This window comes from Lemur catta, chromosome 15 (genome assembly GCF_020740605.2).
Source record: "Lemur catta isolate mLemCat1 chromosome 15, mLemCat1.pri, whole genome shotgun sequence".
Lineage (NCBI taxonomy): Eukaryota > Metazoa > Chordata > Mammalia > Primates > Lemuridae > Lemur > Lemur catta.
In genome coordinates, this window is record NC_059142.1 from 36,735,786 (window position 1) to 36,759,018 (window position 23,233).

General features: G+C 56.5%; 1 protein-coding gene across 1 annotated transcript in view; it reads left to right on the forward strand.

The window, feature by feature from the left end:
* The first annotated feature begins 668 nt into the window (after positions 1-668).
* ARHGAP23 (Rho GTPase activating protein 23) overlaps positions 669-23,233 on the forward strand; it is a 66,701-nt gene continuing 44,136 nt past the window's right edge. Inside the window, exon 1 of the mRNA XM_045526321.1 lies at positions 669-763. Coding sequence (XP_045382277.1) covers positions 701-763 — 63 coding nt within the window. The 5' untranslated portion in view covers positions 669-700. The remainder of the gene's footprint in view (positions 764-23,233) is intronic.

The following is a 23,233-nucleotide window of genomic DNA, read 5'->3' on the forward strand; positions in this document are numbered from 1 at the left end:
CCTGAGCCACAGGCCTGGCTGGGTAGGGGTCCCTGGAGCTGGGGCTCCTGCCAGACTCTCTCCCAGCCGCAATCCCCGGCCTCCGCGGGTGCGCTGAGACTCTGCCCTAGATTGAGGGGCAGCCCCCTGCACCATAAGTGTCTTAACTTCTATGAGTCTCTAAAGGGAGGGCCTCCTAAGCCTTTTTCTATCATTCCCTCTCTTCCATCCTGGGTCTCACCTCCGTTTCTTACTTCTCCGCCTCTCTACTCTCTGTCTTGGCTCCGGGCTTCTGTGTCTCGGATTCTGACCGTCCCTGTCTGGCTGTTTCTCTTTGCTTCCTTCTCCCTTCCTCTCCCTGCGCTAGTTCTGGCTTCGGCGCCCTTGCCCTCTTTCCTGGGGGCCCCGATCACCGTCTATCTGGGCCGGTCCCCTGGAGGCCGGCACAAGCTGTCTCCCTGGGACCCCCTCTCTTCCTCAGGCTCTGTTCTGACCTCCAGCTCTGCTGCCAGCACAAACCCCATTATCAGTCTGCGGCCCTAGGGAGAGGCCGCCGGTGCGCCCCGACGGGAGCGGGGGTGGGGTGGAGGAAGGGCAGGAGCGAAGGGGCGGGACTTGGGGGGCCACCCGCGCTCGGCCCCGCCCCTCCGGCCCCGCCCCTCCCGGGTCCCTGCCGGCGCCCCCAGCAGTGCCCCGGCCGCAGAGCCGCCGCTGCCGCCCGATGAATGGAGTCGCCTTCTGCCTGGTCGGGATCCCGCCCCGCCCGGAGCCCCGGCCCCCCCAGGTAAGGGCGCCGGGCCAGGGGAGGGGGCGGGGCCGGGCGCTGCCGGGGAGCGGGCAGCCGGGCCCGGGTCGCTGCGCCCCAGCCCGCCGGGCACAGCCTGGAGCGCAGGGCGCGGGCACCGCGGGCACCAATGCAGGGAACTTCGGCTGGTGTCGGGCAGGGGAGCGGGCCGGGGCGAGAGCTGCCCGGGGCAGGGGGGAGGGAAGGAGGGAGGGAGGCAGGGGGCCTGGACGGGCACCGGGCTGCCAGGGCAGGGGGCGCCGACCAGGGTGACGGTGCCAGGCCCCCCGCGGCCGGGCAGCGGGGGCGGGAGGCCCGCGCCTTTTGTCCGGGATTTTCAGGCGGGGCGCCTGCCGCCGTTTCCTCTGCCTGAGTTTTCGTTTTCCGTTGGCGAGGCCCCTGCACAGCTGGAGCGAGAGGGAGTGGGGGAGGGGGTTCCCGGAGCGGGACGTCCTCCGCCAAGGCGGCCCGACATCCCCTCCCCGCGCCACACTCGCCCCCTGCGGGGTCGGGCTTCGTGACGGGCTTCCAGGCACGGGTCCGCCGCCCCGCCGGGTCCCCGGGAAGAGAAACAGGCCCCGGACCCCCGGACCCGCAGGCGGGGCTGTCTTCCCCTCTGCTCCCTCCGGTCCGCTGTGGGTGGGTCCGGGCGCGGGGTGCCAGGGGCATTACTCAGCGCTGGGCTGCTTTGCTTGGGTTCTTTCATCTGCCAGCTGCTGAGGCTGGGGAGGGGCCCTAGGGGCCTCATCCCTCCATCAGGGCCAGTCCCCTGCCTCTGAGCCTGGCCGTCTAGCCCTACTGAAGTACACAGCACTAACTCCCTGCCTCCCAAGTTGAGGGCTGAACACTGTCAGGCCAATAGTTTTCCCGAGCTTGGAAAAGAGGTTCCCTAGGGTCCAGGCTGGGGTCAAGGCCTGGGCTGAGGACTCTGCCTTTTTGGACAGGGCTGAAAGACCTGGGGACCCTCTCCTCTAGCCTTTCCCCCAGTATTGGAGGTGGGATCTGGTGCTTTGCAAACTTTTTCTCAGACTGGTGTGTTTCTGGGGTGCTGGATGTGTTCATTTCTCCCTGTCTGCATCTCTCTCTCTTCAGCCAATGTGTGTTTCCTAATTACAAACTTGAAATTCAGGATGGACAGGGGGCGGGGGTGGAGGTCATTAACCATGAGTCCCTTGGATTCAACCCCCCACCAACTACACATACTTCACCTCTATCCCCTTACAATCTCCACCCCCACCCCGTGGCCCAGCTGGGGGTGGATGGCTTTTGATTCCACGTGGTTCTCCCCTCCTGCCAGGGCAACAAGCTCCATTCTCCAAAGTGGTGGCTCTCACTGAGATGTGCTCAATTGGCATGCGATTTGAATCTCAGTTATATAACCAGTCATTTTGCCTCCAAACACAGCCCAGAGGCCCCTGGCCCCAGCTGCTTCTTCCACTTGCCCACAATGTTGTTGGGGCTACCCCAAGGTGGCAGGGAACTCCAAGGTCCTGAATCCAAGACCCTGCCCTCTCCTTGGGAACGAGGAGAGCAGCAAGTCCCCTACATTCAATGCCTGATTCAAAGGCCTCAAAATCCCCTGTAAGTGGGCGGGTGTTGGCATCCCATTTTACAGAGAGGGTCTGAGCCTACACAGTGACAGTGTCAAGGCTACCACCTGGGTCTCCTGGTGGTAATTAGGGCGTGCGATGAAGTTTGTGGAGGAAAGTTATCAGGAAGGGGGTTTTGTGACACCCTAGGGAATGAGGAAGGCTTTTGTGGATCCCAGCCCAAGCAGAGAGGTTCTAGACCTGGGGACTAGGCTTTGTGCTGGGCAACCTGGGAGGGGCCTCTGTGTTCCCCTCCTGAGGACAACCTTGAACTCATGTGGAAGGAGTACAGCATTCTTGGCGTGGGCAGGAGTGAGGATGAGTGCAGGAGTGGGCAGTGGATTGCTTCATCCTTCATTGCAGGGATACTTAGAAGGACTTCTCGATGTGTAAGATTAAAAGAGAGACTACAAAGCAGAAGGATGGAATAAGTTACAATGTGAGGGATTGCAGTTAGATATTCAGTAGAACTTCCAGGGAGAGGTTTGTGAACTGCACTGTCCCAGGCTAGCCTGAAGCATCATGCAGGGAAGTTTTCTCCAGTATAGTGGGTCAGGTGGATTCCTGTGATGTTGGATTCTGATGTAGAAATCTGGAGATATTCATTGGCCTGCAAATATATTCAAATGAGCAGATACATTAGTGCCTGGGAAAAAAATATGTTTTTAAGGAAGGTGCATTGCTTTAATTGTATAGCTAATAACTAATATAATACACAGAGAGCAATTACTCTGGGCCAGGGTTTATATAAATTACCTCATTTAATCCTCACAATACACCACGAAGTGGATATTACTATCCCCATTTTACAGTTGAGGGCACTGAGGCACAGAGAGTTAAGAGTTTGGCCAAAATCACGCTGCTGGTAGGCTGTGGAGCCAGGCTAGGAAGCCAGCAATCTGGCTTCAGAGTCCTGCTCACTGTCCAGCTTCTTAGGACCTGCCTTGGCCCATTGTCACTCCCAACCTGAATCTGGGGCCATCATGGACACAGCCCAAGATCAAGGTCAACTTCTCACTGGAATGGAGCTGGTTGCCTGTCTTTCTGCTGGGACAGGGATGGGGAGCAGAGGCCTCAGGTGTCCCCTGTCCCCCGTGGTTGGGGAGTGGGAAGCAGCCCCTCCTTCGACCTCCCCCACCCACCCTGTGCCGCCCACAGCACTTGGGCCAGGGCTCAGTTCATCGGTGGTTTCCCTCCAAAGGGGCACCAGCCCTGCTCTGTTGGCTGCAGGGGTTCAAAGGTGAGATATTGGCTTGGTCAGGGATTTGGACAAAGCCCGGTTTTAATTATCCTGCTCCCTCACCCTCCCCAGAGCGAGCCATGAATAGCGCCTGTGGAAGCCGGTGCTGCCTTTCCCCTAGCACCCCCCACCCCTGCAAACAACCCCCCCTTTGATCCAGGGCCCCCTGTTTCTTGTGAAATTGCGCCAGCTCGTCAGCAGGGCAGTGCCAGTGTGTACCAGGCAGGCATCGCCTCCCCCACTGCCTCAGTGGGCCAGCAGGCTGAGATGGCTTTGGGGCTGGGCTTTGGGGAGAGTTTAAAGCCCTGTGGGGGTGGGGTGTATGCGTCACCTGTTAGAGTGGGTCAGGACCAAAGGGGTCATCTTGTCCAACTCCCGCATGTGGGGAGACATGCCAGAGAGCACCCAGGTTCCTTAGCCTTGGCAGACAAGGACCCAGGTCTTCTGATTCCTGGGCTCCCAGGCCATGCCTTGCCCTCCTCCACTGCTTCTGTCCTTGGTGGCCCCCTCAGTGCAGAGTTCTTGGACTGGGCCCTGAGAGGGAGAGGGGAGGGCAGGGAGGAGTAGGGACAAGTGGACAATGTGTCCTGTTCATCTCTGTGTCCCCAGTGGCCGGCACAGCGCCTGGCACAGAGCAGCTCTCCATAAATGTTTGTGAAGTACAAACCAGGCAGCGGCCCCTCCCCTGGCCTCCCAGGGCACTCCATGCCAACTCTATCTCTGGCATTGTGCTGGGTGATCCACATGTCAGGCTACCTCACCAGGCTGGAGTTATTGAAAGCAAGAAAAATCATAATGGCAACTGCTGCCATGGTACCTACCATCACCCCATTCGACAGATTGAAAACACTGGCACAAAGAGATGACATGGCCTTCTAATGTCACACAACAAGTAAGTGGCAGAGCTGAGGAGTTGACCATGTTCTTAACCTCATCCCAAGGGGTCCTAGAGATGTCATTTTTGTCTTGGTATCTACAGGGCACACAGCAAGTACTCAGAGAATGTTTGTTGACTGACTGACTGACTAAATTTATGAATGATGGGACAGTGTATAGAAAAGCCACAGAATCCTGTAACCTAACCCTTTGGAAGTAGGTGGGGTTGGGGTCTTGGGAAGGCAGCCTGGAGGTGCCTCACTGTGTTGTCCGCACCAGCAGTGCCTGAGCCAAACCTAGAGAGGAAGGGAAAGCTCACTCACCCATACCCTGTCCCCTGTCACCACTGCCTCCAAGCCTTGGCAGGGGCCACCAAGGGCTCCTCCCGTCTTCTGCTCTCACTCCTTCCCTTCTTCCTCTGGCATTCTGAGGGGACAATGAGGAGGAAAGGGCATGTGGGGAAAGACTACAGGTTGGCATAAGGAAGCCTGTTTGTTTTTCCTCTCTCTGGCCCGAGATGTTCAGTTCAACTCGTCACCTGGTGGTGGAAGATTCTGTCCCTTTCAAGTTGGAAGGTGGACAGAGCCTGGTTTGGGGCAGGGTCTGTCCTGCCTGTCAATTCTCCGTCTCTCACAAGAACGGGTGTTAGATTTCTGACCACCTCCAGTCCTAAACCTTAGGCCCAGGGACATCTCCAACCTCCTTGAATCCTTATGCGCCTGGGCAGGTGACCTCTTCCCTTCTGACTCCCTCTGCCCCCCCATTTGCTGGTTTGAATTAACATTAATCAATCGCTACCTGCAGGCCACACTTCATCTGCTTATAATAAAAGGCAGGGGGGCAGCTGGCTAGGAGAAAAGAGGGGGGTGTGTGAGGTACGGTCCACTGTTTAATGTAGACAGGCCAGCCACGGGAGCTGAGGGGCCTGGGCCTGGCGTGGTCCTCAGTACCTGGGGGGGCAGGAGCAGCACCCTGTGGTTGAGTATATGGGCCCTGCCTTTAGCCTGCTGGGGTTCAAGTTTCAGCTCTATCCCTTATTCACTGTATGACCTTGGACAAGTGACTTAGTTGTTTGGCTTCAGTTTTGTTATTCCTGAAATAATCCCTCAAAATAATTGTGAGGACCAAATGATATTTGGTAATCTCAACTATTGGTAGCAACTATTATTAAACAAACAATAATCAATAGAAAGGAGAACAGCACACTTCTTTTTTCAAAAATCCAACCCCTAAATGGAACCAGAGCAACGCACTTTTGACCCAGTAGAAGGAATCTTTTATGGTCAAATAATCTGAAGAGGAAATGAGCTGCCTCTGGAGGTAGTGAGCGTGCATCACTGGCGGTGGGCAAGCACAGGCTAGACAGTGACGTGGACCCGAGAGAATTCAGGCATTGGGTGAAGGGTTGGTACAGAAAACCTTAAGGGCCCTGCACTGGGATCAGCACTATGTGATGGGAAATTGGAGGAGCAGGTGAGACCTGGTTCCTGCTTTGGGGGATCGGGAGAGAAGGCAGATACCCCAGCCTCCTGGGAACATCAGAGGTTGGCTGCCATGGTTTGGGCTCCTCAGAGGAGAGGTGGCCCCGACAGACAGCCTGGAAGGATGGGTATGGTTCTGATGGGTAGGAGAAGGTGGGATTGTATTGTAGGCCCAGGAAGGGCTTGGTGGCCGAGGGGCAGGGAGGAGGCTGGGCCATTGGTCCTGAATTCAGCCCCAGGGCTGCGTCATCGTCCTGGGTGCCCAAGCGATTTGGGTGTATGGTGGTGGCGGTGGGGAAACTAGTAATTCCCTGTCCCGCAACCCCCCAGCCGCTCCTGTAGGAGGGGCCAGGGCTACTCGCGGTGGCAAGGAGCCCGGGCCTGTAAGGAGCGGAACTGGGGAAAGAAAGACTTCTTATGCCCAGTGCATTTGGGGGCGTCTGGGGGTCGGGGGAACAGTGGCGCCTTTGTCCCCAGCCACAGGGAATCTGGCCGAGGAGCTGGCCTTGGGTCTGGCTGGGCCCTCGGCAGGCAGGTCCTCTTTGAAGTGACCCTTTCACAGCTCAGCCTGAGTCCCTGGGAGGGGAGACAGCCTGGGGTGGGGCGTGGGGATGACAGACCCACAAGCCAAGGCCTGAGGGCTGGAAGCAGACCCAGTGCTGGCCTCCTGGGGCCAGAGGAATGTGGTGGGCTGGGGGAACATGTGGGAGCCATGTGGCAGGACAACCACTCAAGGGTTCTTGGCTCCAAGTTGGGGTCCAATGGGGAAGGGCACAGTCCATTTCGGCCCCGCGCCTGGTTTCTATCAGTCTGCAGTGTGATTTCTGTCTGACTCCGGGCTCCTAAATCAGCAGCTGGTTTTTCCTTCTTAATTTCCTCAAAAAGTGTGAGAAGTCCTTGGAAAGAATCGGGCATGCATGCAAGACTTAGAGCCCTTGGGAGGAGGCAGGGTGGGGATTCGGGCTGTCGGAGCGTTTCCTGCTCCTGAGAGCCACCAAGAGGCTGGAAGGGAAGGAGGCTGAAGTAGAGACCCCCACCCTCCACCCCAGAGGTCCCCTCATTCTCAGTGTGGAGAAGCTCTGTGTTGTTCCTGAACAGGGAGGGGAGGAGGGAGAGAAGCCACCAGACAGGGGACGTCTGCCTATGCTTCAGCTGGAGCAATATGAGAGGCCACCCCTTCCCCTGTCTCTCCATTTGTGTCCTGGCGTAACTGAGGCCTAGAGAAAGGACAGGTCAAGGGCATAGAGGCAGAGAGGAAGGGCCAAGCAGGAATGGGAGGAAGAGAGGGGACACAGGAAGAGGAAGGGGCTCAGGCTGCTGGAGAGAAGCGCGGACGTGCCTTCGGCTCTGACCTGCTGCGAGCTCACGGAAACGGGGAGAGGAAGGAGTGGGTTTCTGTTGGTGGGTTCCCAAGATCCAAGTAGGACGGGGGACTCCGGGTCGTGGACTGAGCAGTGGACGGGGGAGCCCATGGCGGCCCAGGTGAGAACCTGCCCCACCCTGCTGCTGTTTCTAGTTCATGGCCCCACATTCCGACACTCTCTGTACTGGGGAAGATTCTTCTAAATCTCGCTTTCCTCTTCTGGAGGTGCGGCCGGCCGGTTCCTCCCAGCGAGGGGGATGGAGCTGCCCGACTCTGGGGCTCTCCTGTATCTTGCGCTGGCATCTGCGGAGCTGAGCCCTCATTAGCTCTAATGAAGCCTTGGCACTGTGTCCCCCGCCCCCCGCAGCACCTGGGGAGGGGAAGGAGAGGGGGGCAGCTGAGGTGGAGCCCAAAGCCCAGGAGAGGGGGTCATGTCTGCGAGAGAGAAAATGGGGGCCACCAACCAGGCTGGGTTGCTGACAGGAGGACAGACGCCCCCTCTGCTTCCCCACTGGGGCCCTTTCCTCCGCCATTGGCTCCCGGAGGCCTAGGTCCCCGGTGCTAGGGAAAGCCTTATCAGAGAGGCCGGGTGTGGCCTGGGGACCCTGAGGATATTCCCAGGCCTGGCTTGCATCTAGTGTCCCTCCTGCCCGCTCCTTAATTGCAGCCTGGGACAGGAGAAGGACGTGACACCCACACGAGAGGCTCAGTGCTTGGGAAAATCAGGTGGCAGCCCAGGTCTGAATGCACACTGGCCTTCAGTGGGTGACCATTTCTTGCACGCCCTCTGTGTTCCAGGCTCTCTCTGCGGCTCTTGGGAACTGGGTGAATAAGACACAGCCCTGCCCTTAAGGGGTTCCTTGCGTGCTTCTCCTACCGCCCAAAAGCCAGACAAAAAGTCTCCACTAATATTTTATAACCACAGGTTCTGAAATTTTCACTTACACTATCTGCCAGTCCAGAACACTACTTGCTACCCCCCCTGCCAAAAATATTAACATAGTAACAAAAATGGCCCTGTCTGATTGGGGACACAGATCCACAGCAGACACAAGCCCGTGTCTTCACTGTGATCATGATTTGAGTGTGAGTGTGGTCACCAAGGTGTGTTAACAGGAGTTTAAAGATGGAAGCAGACTCTCCGGGTGGAATTGCCATGGGGCTGGTTAAAAACCAGTTGGTGATATGATTAATCTCCTTTCTCTCATCTCCTATTTCCAAACCTGTCATTAACTTGAGGATTCTGTAGTGAAATGCCTTTTGATCAATTTTCAAGGGCCATGATGAGGTGTTATCCATTTATAGATGCACAAACTAGCCCCTGAGCAGGTGAATAACTTCACCCAAGGTCACCCAGCATCAAATTTAAAGCTGTGTCATTGAATCCTAAGCCTGTCCTTGTGGTCACTGCTATATTCTCTGACAAGAAAGAGCCTGGGAGGATACCCCCCACCCCAGGAAGGTGTCCCCTCCTCCCCATAGCTGAGCCTTGAAATCTGAGCACGGCTTGGCATAACGAAGGCGTGGGGAGGGCAGACATAGTTGGGGGTGGATGCAGAGAGATGTGAATTATGTTCAACTTCTCTGTGACTCTTCTGTGACTCAGTGTGGAGTCTGGGTTTGCTCTTGGGTAGTGTGGGGGACTGTAGGGCTCTGTCACTAGACATGGGTGAGCCCCTGCGTCCTCTAAAGATGCTCCAGCTCAGAGGGGAAGAAGGCTTCACTGAGGAGGTGAGGCTTGCCAAGATGTTTGCTGGGACGAGAGAGGGTCACACTGAGAAAGGAGAGAAGGGCATTCCAGGCAGAGGGACCCAGCACGGCACAGACAAGAAGGTGTATAACAGCCTGACCTCTTAACAGATCAATGAGTGCAAGACAGAGGAAAGAGAGAGGAGGTCATCAAGGCCAATGAGGGCCAGCTCCTGTCCCGCCCGCCCCATCATGGCATAGCCCTCCTGCCATGCTCCCACAGCTACCATGGAACTATGTAAGGGTGTCAGGTGGTGGAGGCAGCAGACCAGGTGAGAGAAGATGAGACCTGAAACTGGAGTTGGAGATGGAGAGGACAGGACAGTAGTGGAGTATGTCACCCTCTTCCCCTTTCCAGAAACTTGCCATACCATCTCTTTCCCTTGTCTGGAACGGCCTTCCCTGCCTTTTCCATTTCTCAAGCTCCTATTCATCCTTCAATGCCCAGTTCAAATATCCTTCTCTATAAATCCTCCCTCCACCAAACTTCCTCAAATATCTAGGGACTTTCTCCTCTGGGCACTAGACTTTAAGCCCCTTGAGGATGGGGACTTTGTCCTGTTCACTGCTCCATATCCAGCTTCTAGGCCTTGTTGACTGAATATTGTGGACTGATGAACTGAATGTTTCCATAGCACGTGGCACTGCATTGTAAGAACCACAATAATAATAATAACAATAGGGGTATTAGTTAAAGCTAACATTTACTGAACACTTCAGTGCCAGACACTGCTGTGCTGAGTGCTTTACATACACTATCTCTTTAATCTGCACAACAAACCCATGAGCAATGGATTATCTCTATTTTATAAATGCAGAAACGGAAGCTCAGGGAGGTTAGTAACTCGCCCAAGGACACACAGCTAGGAAGTGGGACTGAGTTGGAATTCAAACCCAGGTTCCTCTGAATCCTGTTTAGGAACCTTTAACACTATATGCTGCAGCTCCTGTATTTGTTGCATGTTTGTCTCTTTGATCTTTATAAAATCAAGGACTGCTTTTATTAATTTTTGAAAATCCTTTGTGGACCACTGAACTAGGATTTGTTGCGTGGCTCCTACGTGCCAGGCCCTCGACCCTGAGTCTTCTTAAGGACCCCATTTACAGCTGACGAGACTGAGGCTTGGAGAGGGAAAGGACTTACCAGGATCACATTGTTGGAACCTTAGGCCTAGTCTCTTTGACTCTTTTTTCCCCAGTGTCACTGTGTGTCACTGGGCCCCCTGACCCAGTGTCAGGCTCTTGATGACACCCAGTCAATAGTCCCAGAATGAGAGAAAGAGGAGTCAGCTCTGAAGTTGGCTGACTTGCTTGAGGGCATGCAGGGGCAGGATAGACAGGGCCATGGACTGGGTCTACTGCCCCTAAGTCCAGCATGTGTCCCCGTGTGGTCACTGATGCAGAAAGGGAGTCTAGCGGCAGGGACTGGGGACATTGTGATTTCCAAGTGCGTAGCTGTCTGTCAGACCTGTGAGCTCCAAGGAGAGGCTGAGCTGGCGCTGGAGTGATTAGAAACAGTGTTGGAAGGAGGCAGAGCCTTCCCAGGACCTTGACAGGAGAGGGTGAGAGGCTTCCCGGGGCTGCACAGCATCAGTGCGATTTTGGCCATGGGGCTGACCAGAAGGGATGTCCAGGCCTGGGCAATGCGGCCACGGGGATGGGGGTGGGGGTGAGAGCGGTGGGGGAGAGAAGCTCGCGTGGGCGGGGGCCCTGATCACGGCCAAGGCCTGGGCACTGCCTCTCGTTAAGTGCCCCTTTGGCCCATGCTTCCGACCGGCAGGGATCCACCAATCAGAGGTGCCGCTGCCCCTTATTTGCATGCCATTTGCATGACCGCACCCCTTCATTTCAGAAGCTCAGCCTCTGATCCTAAAAGTGTGCCCCCTTGTGCATTTCAGGCCCCCTGTGCAGAGCTGTCATGGGAGGGGGGGGGGCGGCGGGGCGGGAGGGCCCACCTGGGCTGCAGCCTGGCGCACTATTCATAGCTCAGGGGCCGGCGCACTTCGCATACTTGGCGTTTCTCACGTCTGGCTGGCCCGAGGCAGCCGCCCCTCCGTTGTCCTCCCCTCTGCCCTCTGCCTCCTCCCCCACCTTCGCCCTGGCAGCCGACCGTCCTGAAGTCTACACATGTCCAAGCTGCCCCGTCGCGGCTGAGCCTACATGAAGGAACTGAGAGGCCCCAGAGAGGGCCGGGCCGAGAGGGAAGATCTGGTAGAAATGAGGCGTGTGATGAGGCGGCTGAGAGCCGCGGCTCTGCCCGCAGCTTCATTCCGGAGCTGACACTGGCTGTGCGACCCTGGCAAGTTCCTTCGCTTGCCAAGTTAGGGAAGCTTTTCAGAAAGTCAAGCTGAGACCTGGAGGATAAGGGGGTCAGTCACGGGAAGATGGGGGAGGGGACAGGCAAGCACTCTATTATATTCCAAGGAGAGGGGACCCTGGATGTGGTAGGCGGGCCCTGAGTCTCAGGACAAGGGCTTGGCATGTTTGAGAACCCACGAGGAGGGCTCGTGGCTGGCGCGTGGCCAGCTGGGGCGAGGGCACAGAGCTACAAAGAGGATTAAAGCAGCTCCCGTTTCCTCCCCACCCCTTACTCCCTTATTCCAGCACCCTAACCTCTTGGATCTGGCTTCCATGGAGGAAGGAGTAGGGGTTCAAAAAGACAAAGAGCTGAAGCTGCCCCTGCTCCAGGTGTACTCCTCCTGGGGACAGGGGTTGGCCACCCCAGACTCTCAGAAGCTCATTCATTCCTCAGCATTCACCCACCCTGGGCCAGGTACTGTGCCAGGAGCCAAGGATTCAACCACCAGCAAAGCAGAAATGGCATTGGCCTTCCAGGACTCACAGCCCAGGCAGGAAATGCTGGTCAAAATAACGTCAGAAATAAATAGATACCAGCGAGAGGGTGTGCAGGCATCTGACCTGGTCTGGGGCTAGAGAAGGTGTGTCTGGGGCAGTGACGTTTTTACTGAGAGCTACAGGGTGGGTAGGAGTTGAATAGGGTGTAGGTTGCATTCCAGAAACAGCATGTGCAAAGGACCTGTGGCTGGAACAGTGCCTGGTCCTCACAGGAACTGGAAGGAGGCCAGGGCGGCCAGAGCACAGAGCAAGGGGGTGTGGTGGGTGTGGAGGCTGAGGCACATCCCACAGGGCCTGGTGGTCATAATATTAAAGCCATCGATCTGGCCTGCTGGAGGCCGGAGGGGTGAGGGCAGCTTGAAGTGGGGCAGCGGATGTGCTGACGTGGTCAGCCTCGGGAGACATGTGGGAAGCAGAGCCCACTGTGATGGTGGGATGTAGGGCTGGTCCACAACATGCCCCATTTCATGGTTCCCAGCAACTTGTAAGGCTGCTATTCATATATCTTCTTCTTTTTTTTTTTTTTTTTTTGAGACAGAATCTCACTCTGTCACCCAGGCTGGAGTGCAGTGGTCTCATCATAGCTCACTGCAACCTCAAACTCCTGGGCTCAAGCGATTCTCCTGTGTCAGCCTCCTGAGTAGCTGGGACTACAGCATGCTACTGCACCTGGCTAATTTTTGTAGAGATAGGGTCTCATTCTTGCTCAAGCTGAGCTTGAACTCCTGACCTCAAGCAATCCTCCTGCCTTGGCCTCCCAAAGTGCTAGGATTACAGGAGTGAGCCACTGCGTCCGGCTCATTTTGTAGCTGAAGAAATAAGAAAGCCCGTGTGACCTTAAGTGATGACCTTGAAATCACACAGCCAGAAAAGGGCCAGGGTCAGGGTCAGTACCAATGGCAAGTGGCGCTTTCTCTGTATCAGCCTTCTTGATGCTGGGACAGTGGTCTCTTTCTCACTGGCCTCCTATCCCCTCTGCCTCAGTGCCCCTGTGGGTTAGCCTGGCATTCCCTACCTAGCACCAGACTGGGTGGGGGGCCACGAGGTCCAGGTGGTGGGTGCTGTATGCCACCTTTACTTCCAGAGGCTGTTCTGCTGTTAAGTGAGCTAGTGCTTGTGCAGTGTGCCTGGCATATAGTGAGCACTCAACAAGTATTAATTACTGCTATGGCTGTTATCATGTCCCCAAATGTGAGGCCAGGCAAACTGGCAAGGGGGGGAGGGTCTGGAGCCGAAAATGATGCCATCTGTCCTCATCTGACCACAGAGCCCAGCCCAGAAACCATCCCAGTTCCCTCCTGGACAGGAGCCCAGGGGAGGCTGTTTGTCCCTGCAGAGCCACCATCCCTTCCACCCCTCCAGCTGCCTCTGAGGCATCACGGGCTGGATTAGGGAGAGGTTCAGTTCATAGGCAGGGCCACGTGTGAGGGGGAAAGCAGGGGTAACCTGGGGAGTTGGGCTGGGCTGGGGTGAGGGGGTGGGTGGTTTCAGGGGTGGGGCTGAGAGCCTCTCCCTGCAGGGAGTCCCATGTGCCCTGGGGGAGACTTTCAGAATCTGTTGAGACCTGCCCTAGGAAGAGATTGTGGTCTCACCTTGACTAGGACTGAGCTCTCCCCTGAAAGGAACTAGTGAGTGCACCTGTTGTCTCCTCTCAGGTGGTCAGACAACAGGAAGAACTTCTGGAGAGGGAGGGGGACCATAGAGTGATTCACACCCAGATCTTTCCTTCAGTCTCTCTGAAATGAGCTGTGCACATGTGGTTGGGGAATGGATCCAGTGATTTTGGAGAAGAGTCACTGCAGGCATTCTGCTTCCAGGAAAGACTGTCCCTAACACGGTCGAGTGTCTGAAAAGGGGCTCTGATCTCTCTCCAGTACTCCTTGGCCAAAGGAAGACCCCAGGGTTCCTCAGCTAATTGGTCCTTCTGCAGTGGACCCTTCTCCTCTGTGGGAGATGGGGAGGGGGTGATCCCAGGGCAGGGTTGGAGCCGCAGGGTCTGGAGAATGCAGTTGGTGGGGAGCCAGGTTGGGGGAATAAGGACCCCCTGCGGGCTCTGGGCTCTAAGGGCGATCAGGCATGCCAGCACTGGGCCAGCAGGGGGCTCTGCAGCCCAGGGGACCTGCCTGCCAGCTGTCTCCAGCAAGCCTATGCCCCTTCAGTGTGTTGGCTCATTTTCCTTGGAGTGCTTGCGAGGACAGGGACACGTCTCTGTGTGCACACCCTGGTGTCAATATGTTACAGGTGATGTGTGAGCGTGTGGGGAGTTGGAACAGATGTGTGTCCTCGGTGGGGTTGGGTTTCAGGGGGCAGGACCCCCACACTGAGCCAGGCTTCTGTCAAGAAAACTCTTCCAAGGTCCTGCCACCTTGGTGTGTGGCAAGCAAGACCTTGGAAGAGTTCGTGTATCCATTGGTCCAACCTCCGATGCATGGTGGGTCCCCATCGAGGCCAAGGACCTACTGTGTGCCAGGCTCAGACTCCCCTGAGGCTCCAGAGATGACAATAGGGACTCTGAGAAGGTGCAGTGGAGAGGGTGCCAGGGAAAGGTCCTCCAGGCAGGAGGTGCCCAGCTGTCCTGGGCAACCTCTGTGGGCAGGGCCTGCTCCTGGGTTCTAAGGGGAGACCTGTGCATTCGTTCCATCTTCTTTCAACCTTTTTTTCTTTTTTTACATTTGAATTCTGACTTTGCCTTTTTAAAATACTGTGGTAAAATATATCTAATATAAAATTTACCTTTTTAATCATTTTTTTAAATACATAAAATCTCCTGTCATGTTACATTTTATATTTTGAAATACAGAAACATATTTTAGGTATTCTTTTTTTTTTTTTTACGCCTAATCAAACTTTATTTTACTCAGACCTATTTAACCAGGTTTGCAAATAAAAGTTCATATTTTTATTTATTATTTATTTATTTATTTTTATTTCAGCTTATTATGGGGGTACAAAAGTTCAGGTTATATATATTGCCCATGCCCCCCATCCCCCCCCCCCTTTTTTTGAGACAGAATCTCGCTCTGTTGCCCGGGCTAGAGCGAGTGCCGTGGCATCAGCTTAGCTCACAGCAACCTCAAACTCCTGGGCTCAAGCGATCCTCCTGCCTCAGCCTCCCGAGTAGCTGGGACTACAGGCATGCGCCTCCATGCCCGGCTAATTTTTTCTATATATATTTTTAGCTGTCCATATAATTTATTTCTATTTTTAGTAGAGACGGGTTCTCGCTCTTGCTCAGGCTGGTCTTGAACTCCTGAGCTCCAACAATCCGCCCGCCTCGGCCTCCCAGAGTGCTAGGATTACAGGCGTGAGCCACAGCGCCCGGCCCTCCCTTTTTAATCATTTTTAAGAGTACAGATCAGTGGCATTAAGTACATTCATATTGTTGTGTAACCATCACCCCATCCATTTCTAGAATTTTTTCATCATCACAAACTGAAACTGTGTACCCATTAAACAATAAATCCCCATCCTCCCCTTCCCCTAGTCCTTGGCAACCACCATTCTACTTTCTGTCTCTATGGATCTAGGTACCTCATATAAGTGGAATCACATAATATTTGTCCTTTTGTGCCTGGCTTATTTCACTAGCATAATGTCTTCAGGGTTCATCCATGTAGTAGCATGTGTCAGAATTTCATCCCTTTTTAAAGGCTGAATAATATTCCACTGCAGGATATACCACATTTCCATTGTATGGATATACCTCATTTTGTTTATCCGTTCATCTGTAGATGGACACCTGGGTTGCTTTCACCTCTTGGCAATTGTGAATAATGCTACTATGAACATGTGTGTACAAATGTCTCTTCTAGACCCTGTTTTCAGTTATTTCGGGTGTATACCCAGAAGTACAATTACTGGATCACACGGTAATTCTATGTTCAATATTTTGAGGAACTGTCATACTGTCCTCACCATTTCACATTCCCACAAGCAATGCGCAGGATTGGAATTTCTCCACATCCTCTCCATCAACAAATAATTTTTGAGAGTCTACTATGTACAAAGCACTCTAGTAGGGCAAATCCATTTCTGGAAAATTCAGCAGCCATTGTGGAGGCTGTCAGACTTAGTCTATTGGGGGAGACTCAGGCCATGCCCTGAGCACTCTCCAGTCTTAGGGGAAAGACGCAGCCCTTGCCCTCTGGGAGACCCTACACCGATGTGGGGCAAAAAGCCTGTGCTCTCAGGGAGCTCCCAGTCTGATGGGGGAGGCACAGCCTCTTCCCTTTGGGGAGTCCTCAGAGACCAGAGTGGGTGCATGGAGGGCACGCACTGGGACAACCAGGGAGCCGCTGCGTGGAGTAAATCAGGGAGTGGAGAGGGTCTGGGCCGGGCCCTGTCCTACCCTGGCCTGCGGTTGCCGGGGCAGTGGCCCTGGTGTTTACTTTGTGGCTGGCTCCAGACTCACCCTTTTCTGCAAGTGCTCATTTCCCACCACGAGGAAAGATGCTCGTCTTTAGTGTCTCCTCCCTCTGGTGTCCCTGAGGAGGGAAGTGGCTCTCTCATCGGGCGGGGGCCCTGCCAGCCTGGCACCTTTGCCATACTCCTTGCATCCTGGGCTCTCACGTTGCCCACCCTTTCCCCACTCCCAAAGGGCCTACGAGACAGTGCTCTGGGCTTGCCAAAGTTCTGCTAAGGCAGGGGGAGGGCCGTGAGAGCCTGTAGGAACCTGGCGTTGGCAGGGGGAGGTGGGGGCCAGGTCCACAAGCATGAGTCTGTCTGGGTCTGTGAGTGTCTGCATGTGTCACTGCATCTTTGTGTATACATGGCCGAGTGTCTGCATGCCTGAATGTGAGTGTGACAGTATGACTATCCAAAGGCAATCACAACAAGCTTGCATTTATTAAACCCCTACTATGTACTCAGGGCCTGTGCTAAGACTTTCTTTAACTTACTTAGTTCTCCCAACACACTTGGAGGTAGGAATTGATGTCATTCCCCATTTTATTGGTGAGGAGGAACCAAAGCTCAAAGAGGTTAAGGAACTCACCCAAGGTCTCACAGCTAGACAGTGGTAGGGATGGGACGAGACAGGACTCCAGAGCTCACGTGCTAACCCCTGAGCTGTGCTGTGGGTGAAAGAACTTGGGGGTTTGTGCAGCTGGGGATTATCTCTGCCCTCCCTCAATGGGGGCGGGATGTCTGGCAGGGCAAGTGCTTCCTCCTCCCCTCCCTGGGACTCCCTTGGCTCTGGCCCAGTTTGAAGGACAGGGAGTGGAGTGTCATAACCCAAACCAACCCAGGGCAGGAGTGGCCCTAGAGAGGGAGAGCACGGGGTCTAGGGAGACCCTAGGAATCCCCTGCCTGGAGCTCCAGACAGAGTGCCAGCGTGAGATCCCCAGTGACTCGAGGCTATGTGCCCACTGAGGGTGCTGGGGAGAAGCAGGCTTGTTTGGCCGGCTTGTCAACCTGGCCTGTTGGGGCATGTCAGGCGGGAGCCTCTACACAGGCAGTGCTGGGAACCAGGCACCTGAATAGGGCAAAAGGGTGGAGGAGGCCCCAGGGGGCAGCAGCCCTTGACTGAGGAGACGGAGCAGGGCTCAGAGGCTCGGGCGTGGGCGGGGGCAAGCGTTGGGTATCGCATTGCCCGCGTGCCTGTGATGCACAGACCGGCAGCGGGATCTACCCTGTCTGTGTGCAATGTTGTGGCGTGGTTATGGGTCTGTGTTTGCTGGTTGATGTGCGACCTGTGTATGGGACCAGGAGGAGCTTTAAAAATGCCGGATGATTTTCTTGGGGTGGGGTCATTGTCACCTTGTGGTTTGGGGCCTACATTCTCGGAGGGGCGCTGAGCAAACCCAAGGAACAAGAAGCAGGCAGAATGTCCCTGAGCCCCTCTCTCACTTCCTGAACCACATGCCCTGTGATTTGTCAGTTTCCCTCTTTCTCACATCCCCTGACCCCCAGGCCCCAGGCCCTCCTCCCCTTCCCCAATGCCTAGTTGCTCCCGCTCCTCCAGCCCAGACCCCCTCTCCTGTGAGGGCTCACCTGGGAGGTATCTGGCTCCACCCTCAAAACTGTCACCTCCCCAAGGAGGCGGGCCAGGCACAGTGGCTCACGCCTGTAATCCTAGCACTCTGGGAGGCCGAGGTGGGTGGATCATTTGAGCTCAGGAGTTCGAGACCAGCCTGAGCAAGAGCAAGACCCCATCTCTACTAAAAATAGAAAGAAATTATATGGACAACTAAAAATATATATAGAAAAAATTCGCCGGGCATGGTGGCGCATGCCTGTAGTCCCAGCTACTCGGGAGGCTGAGGCAGGAGGATTGCTTGAGCCCAAGAGTTTGAGGTTGCTGTGAGCTAGGCTGACGCCACAGCACTCTAGCCTGGGCAACAGAGTGAGACTCTGTCTCCAAAAAAAAAAACCAACAAAAAACTGTCACCTCCCAGAAAGAAAAGGTCCTGCACACCTGGTGTATGTGGGGGTCTCCTCTGGTGGGGGGGGGGGTGAAGGCTGATGGCTCCGGTAGGAGTCTAGAACTTGGGGACTCCCAAAGGTTTCAGGAACTGGGACAATACTCCTGAAAGACTGTAAGTGCCCTGAGGGCAGGGTCTGTGGTGGCCTTGTTCTCCAAGGCGTCCCAAAGACAGGGTTGCTGAATGGATAAATGGGAGGGTAAGGGACAGAGACCTGGCAAGGGTTAGAACCAGTCACTCGTTCTCTTAGAGCCTGTTTCTTTCTTTTTTGAGACAGAGTCTCACTCTGTTGCCCTGAGTAGAGTGCCGTGGTGTCAGCCTAGCTCACAGCAACCTCAGACTCCTGGGGTCAAGCAATCCTCCTGCCTCGGCCTCCCAAGTAGCTGGGACTACAGGCATGTGCCACCACACCTGGCTAATTTTTCTATTTATAGTAGAGACGGTCTCGCTCTTGCTCAGGCTGGTCTTGAACTCCTAAGCTCAAGCGATCCTCCCACCTTGGCCTCCTGGAGTGCTAGGATTACAGGCATGAGCTACTGCGCCGGACCTGAGCCTCAGTTTCTATAACTGAAAAATAGATACAAAAACAGTCCCTGGTTATCCAGCTTCTCGGGTAAGGGTCAAATGAGAACAAGTGCAAGTGCTTTGAAATAATAAAAGATTATTATCTCTTTCAGAGAGAGGGGAGTCTGGATGCCCTCCCCTTGGGAGGAGGTAGCCTCCAAGCCCCTACCCCAAGGACCCTGGGGAGGATGAGGTTCAGTGGATTTTGCAAGCTGGTCAAACTGGAGAAGAATGGGAGGGGCTGCTCAGCAGGGCGATTTCTGATGTGGGGGAGGAAGCTGGGCAGGGTGTGGGGGGAGGACTCACACTAGGCAGGAAGGCTTGGAATAGAATCTCAGCTACGCCTGGTATTTCCCAGCCCATGGCCCCCTCCCCCACTGCCCTCTGGGGCCCACCCCACATTCCTTTCCCAGAGGAAATGGGGGAGGGAGCTGAGAGGCTCCCCAGGCCTGCAGGATCATTTATTCCAATTATGTACAACACTGAGGCCCTACTGTGTGCACCCATCTCCCGAAGTCCCTGTATAGGCGGCTGGGTGTGGAGGGGGTGGGAGTGGGGAAGGTGTTGGTTGTGTTGGAAGAGTCTGTCACCTCCTTTGCTGGGCCTTGCTGCTCCTGCCAGGTTCTAGGGCAGGAAGCAGACATTGTATATGGCTGGCTGATGCTTTCCAAGGTCTCTGCAGCCCTGGCCCAGAAAACCCATGCTGTGTCTCCACCTCTCCCCTCCCTGCAGCCCCTAGAACCCTCAGCAGTTTTGAGGGAGATGGATTCTTCTTGATCTGGGCACAGCAGCACCTGTTGGCCATCAGAGGCTCCCTGGGATGTGAGAGTCACTCCTTTTCCTCAGAACCAGGGACTGGACTTTCAGCAAGAGGAAAGCAAGTTAGACAGCTGGAAGGACTTGCTGGCTGCTTGCTGGGAGAGCAGGCCACACTTGGAGCTGAGGACATCCTCATGGCTGTTGCCCTCCACTTGGTGCCACAGGGTCTGACACGGCTGAGGACATCTTGATGGTGCTTCCAGCTGGTCTGTGAGGGTCTGGCCTTTGGGCAGTGTGACAGGGAGTCCCAGGGCTGTCAAGGGCAGGAGTGGTCCCGACACAGAATACTTGGTTTTCTAGCGATTGAGGGGCGGGGAGAGGGCACAGAGACATGTGGTGTCCGGCTCTCCCTAATTGCCATCCTTTCCCTGCTCTCCCCCAAGCTCTCCTGACTCAGCTCATGGCTGCCTGGCTCTTCCCGTCTGGCTTCCGCCAGGGTGGGGGTGGGGGTCCAGCTCATGCATGGGGGGCCCAGCAAATGGCAAACAGGAAACAGGAGAACAAAACCGCTCCCTGGCTGACATAGGCAGCCGCCCCCACACGCCTCACCCTCACCCTTCCTCTCCCTTCCTTCTCTCCCTCCCTCGATCCTGCCCACCCCCTACTCCCCCACAGTGGTCTGAAGCCTCCTTTCCCATCCCTTTGCTCCTCCACCTTCCCACACCTTGTCACCTCCCAGCCTCCTCCCTTTCTCTGCCCCTCCACCTCCCCTCCCCTTTCTGGATCCTCCCAAATGGGCCACCCTACTCTTCTGGCAGGTCCTGCTGGAAACTTCAGATGATGGAGTGGGATCTCACGCCTCTGCTTGGTTCTCCCTCCTGGTACCTGCCCAGGAAGGCCCAGCCCCTAGACAGGGATAGCCCAGCCCCTAGACAACGCCTCCTAGATTCAGGAGCAGGGCTGGGCTACGTTGACCCCTTTCCTGGCTGCTGGCTGGGATTTGGGTGTGGGATCCAGAGCTGGAGTGAGAGCTCTGGAGTTGGAGTTCCGGGCCTCCGATTCTTTCTCTACAAATTGGGCCACAGTGATGGCCCTGGGCCACAGTGAGTGGCTGTAGTGACAAGCACGTTGTTCAGGAACAGTCACGTGGGATAGAAATGGTGGTGGTAACTATACACCTACTAGCCAGGGCCTCTGCCAGCCCCACCTGGGAAGGGGCCTGAGAAGAAGGAGAGCCAGGAAAGGGGGTGGGGCAGGGTCTGCCAGGAACAGGGGCTTCCTGTCTGACTCACGTGAGGGGGGTGGGATAGGGGCCAGCTTGGAGCCCATTGTTAGCTTGGTGGCACCCCTTCTAGGTAGAGCTAATGGGCAAGGGGTCCTCGGGGAGAGGGTGGTCACGCTTCCCCACCCGGATGGGGACTCCAGTGTAGCCTTAGGGTGTATGGTTTTTGCTCGTGTGGGTGTTGTGGGAGCGGGCACTCACTCTGTGCTGGGCAGTGTGAGTGTGAGGCCTAAGGGGGTGTGGCATCAATGCCTGGCGTGCCTATGCTGTGCTGTGCGGTGCGTGCATGTCATCTCTCTGCCTGCGTGGGGTTTGTGGCGTCTCTGCAGGGTATGTGTGGAGTGTGTGGGTGGGTATGTGGGGGTCTGGTGTGCTTTCTGGGGCATAGTGGATATGCTGTGCTTGCAAATGTGTCTGTGTAGGGGGTGTGTGGACCGTGCATGCACGGGAGGGTGTCCGAGGTGTGTGATACTGCAGGGTATCAGCACGTGTGTGCGAGAGAATAGTGTTTCCCTGGGGTAGGTGGACTGGGGTGAGTGAGGTGTTGGGGGGGGGTGGGAGGGTGTCAGGAGTCCGGATGTGTGTGTGGTGTGGGTATGTACAGAGTGGGTAGGCTCTGTGAGGGACAGGGAGTGCACGTGTGAATGTGTGTACGCGGGCGTGCTGGAAGGGGCACACACGGGGTACAGTGTGTGTTCGTGTGTGGGGGGTGGCGGTCTGTGTGTAAGTGTGTGCCGTGCGGGGTGTGAGGGCGTGGCTGTGCAGCGCCTTCGGTGTGTGGGGGTGTGTGTGACTGTGGGATCTGGGCGGCCGCGCACAGGGGCCGCCCCGGAGGGGGAGGTGTCTGCCCTGCGCGACTCGTTGGCGTGTCGGGGCTCAGGCGCCTTCAGCCGGGAGGCGCGGGAGGCGCGGAGCCCTGCCAGCCGTCCTGCCGCCATCCGCGCGGGTCGTCCGTCCCCTCGGGGCCCCTGGGCCCAGGGCCCGAGGCTCCGGGGGGCGGGCGGGGGCTCCAGGGGCCCACCTGCCGCCCCGGGGGCCGAGGACGCCGCCCGCCGGGTACCGAGCCGCGGCCCCGCTCCCCCGGGTGGCGCGCCCCGCTCCGGAAGCCCAGCCTGGGGCGCGCAGGGGCCGGGGCAGCGGCCGGGCCCGGGGGCCCCCGCCGGCCGCGGCGCTCGCGGGCAGCGCCGTGTGGCGCGTGGAGCGCGCGGGGGCCGGGGGCTGGCGCTGGGAGCGCGCCGTCGGCGTGGACTGCAGCGGCCCGGAGCCGCGCTGCCTCTGGCTGCCCTGCCTCAGCCACAGCGACCGCCGCCAGCCCGGGCCGCGCCGGGCCAGGGTGAGCGCCGCGGGGCTGGCGAGCCGGGGCTGGGGGCCCTGGCCAGGGCACGCCTTGTTGGGGGCTGGGTGAGGCGGGCCACTAACTCCCTGCGGACCTTTGCGCTGTGTGCGCCCTGCATTCCAGGACAGAAGCCCCCGGAGTAGAGAGTGAGGAGCTTGAGCGATGGGGCAGAGGGTGGTATTGTGGCTTGGAGCTTTTTCAGGGCTTCTGGGATGACAACCCCAGCTGAGTTGTGGCCTCCAGTGGGCTCAGCCCTCTTAGTTCACAGGCAGTGTCAGGATGGAAGGGGCCGGATTGTTTGAAGAGCTGGGAGGACATCTAGGAATCCTAGAGAGGCTGGGCTGGCAGGGACCCTGAGTCACAGCCAGGCAGGGGTGCCATTACATGGAGCAGTGGGCATTGCTCCATCCTACTCCTGATAGGGGGCCAGGACATGGGGGCACACGAGGGTTTGGCAGTCGACAGAGGAGGCTGAGGTGACAGAATGGGCCCCTGCAGGTAGTGAGTGATCTCAGGGTGAGGACCCACAGGGCTGGGGGCGGGGTGCACTGTTTCTGATGTCCGGGATCGACCGGGCTGATAGGGCGTGAGTCACAGTGGGCATCATGCCCAGCCCAAACACTGTGCTCCCTGCAGTGACCTCTTTATGCTCCCGGGGGGAGGAGCAGGACTCCTGGGTTCTAGTTCCTGGTGTTGCCAACCCACCACGTGTCCACTTCTGCCTAATTTGTGTGCTGGGGTCATCTGCCCTCCTGCCACCCTTGTTGGTATTTCTGGATGTCTCTTTCTTTCCTGACATGAGAGTGTGTTTAGAAATAGATCTAGGCCAGGAGAGTTTAATCAATAATGTCCCTGTGCCCCCTGAGTGGGTCCCTCTGCATCTCCTTGTCCCTGTGCCTCTGTCAGAGAGGCAGAGTTGGGGCTATGTGAGCTGTACTCCTCAATCTAATCAC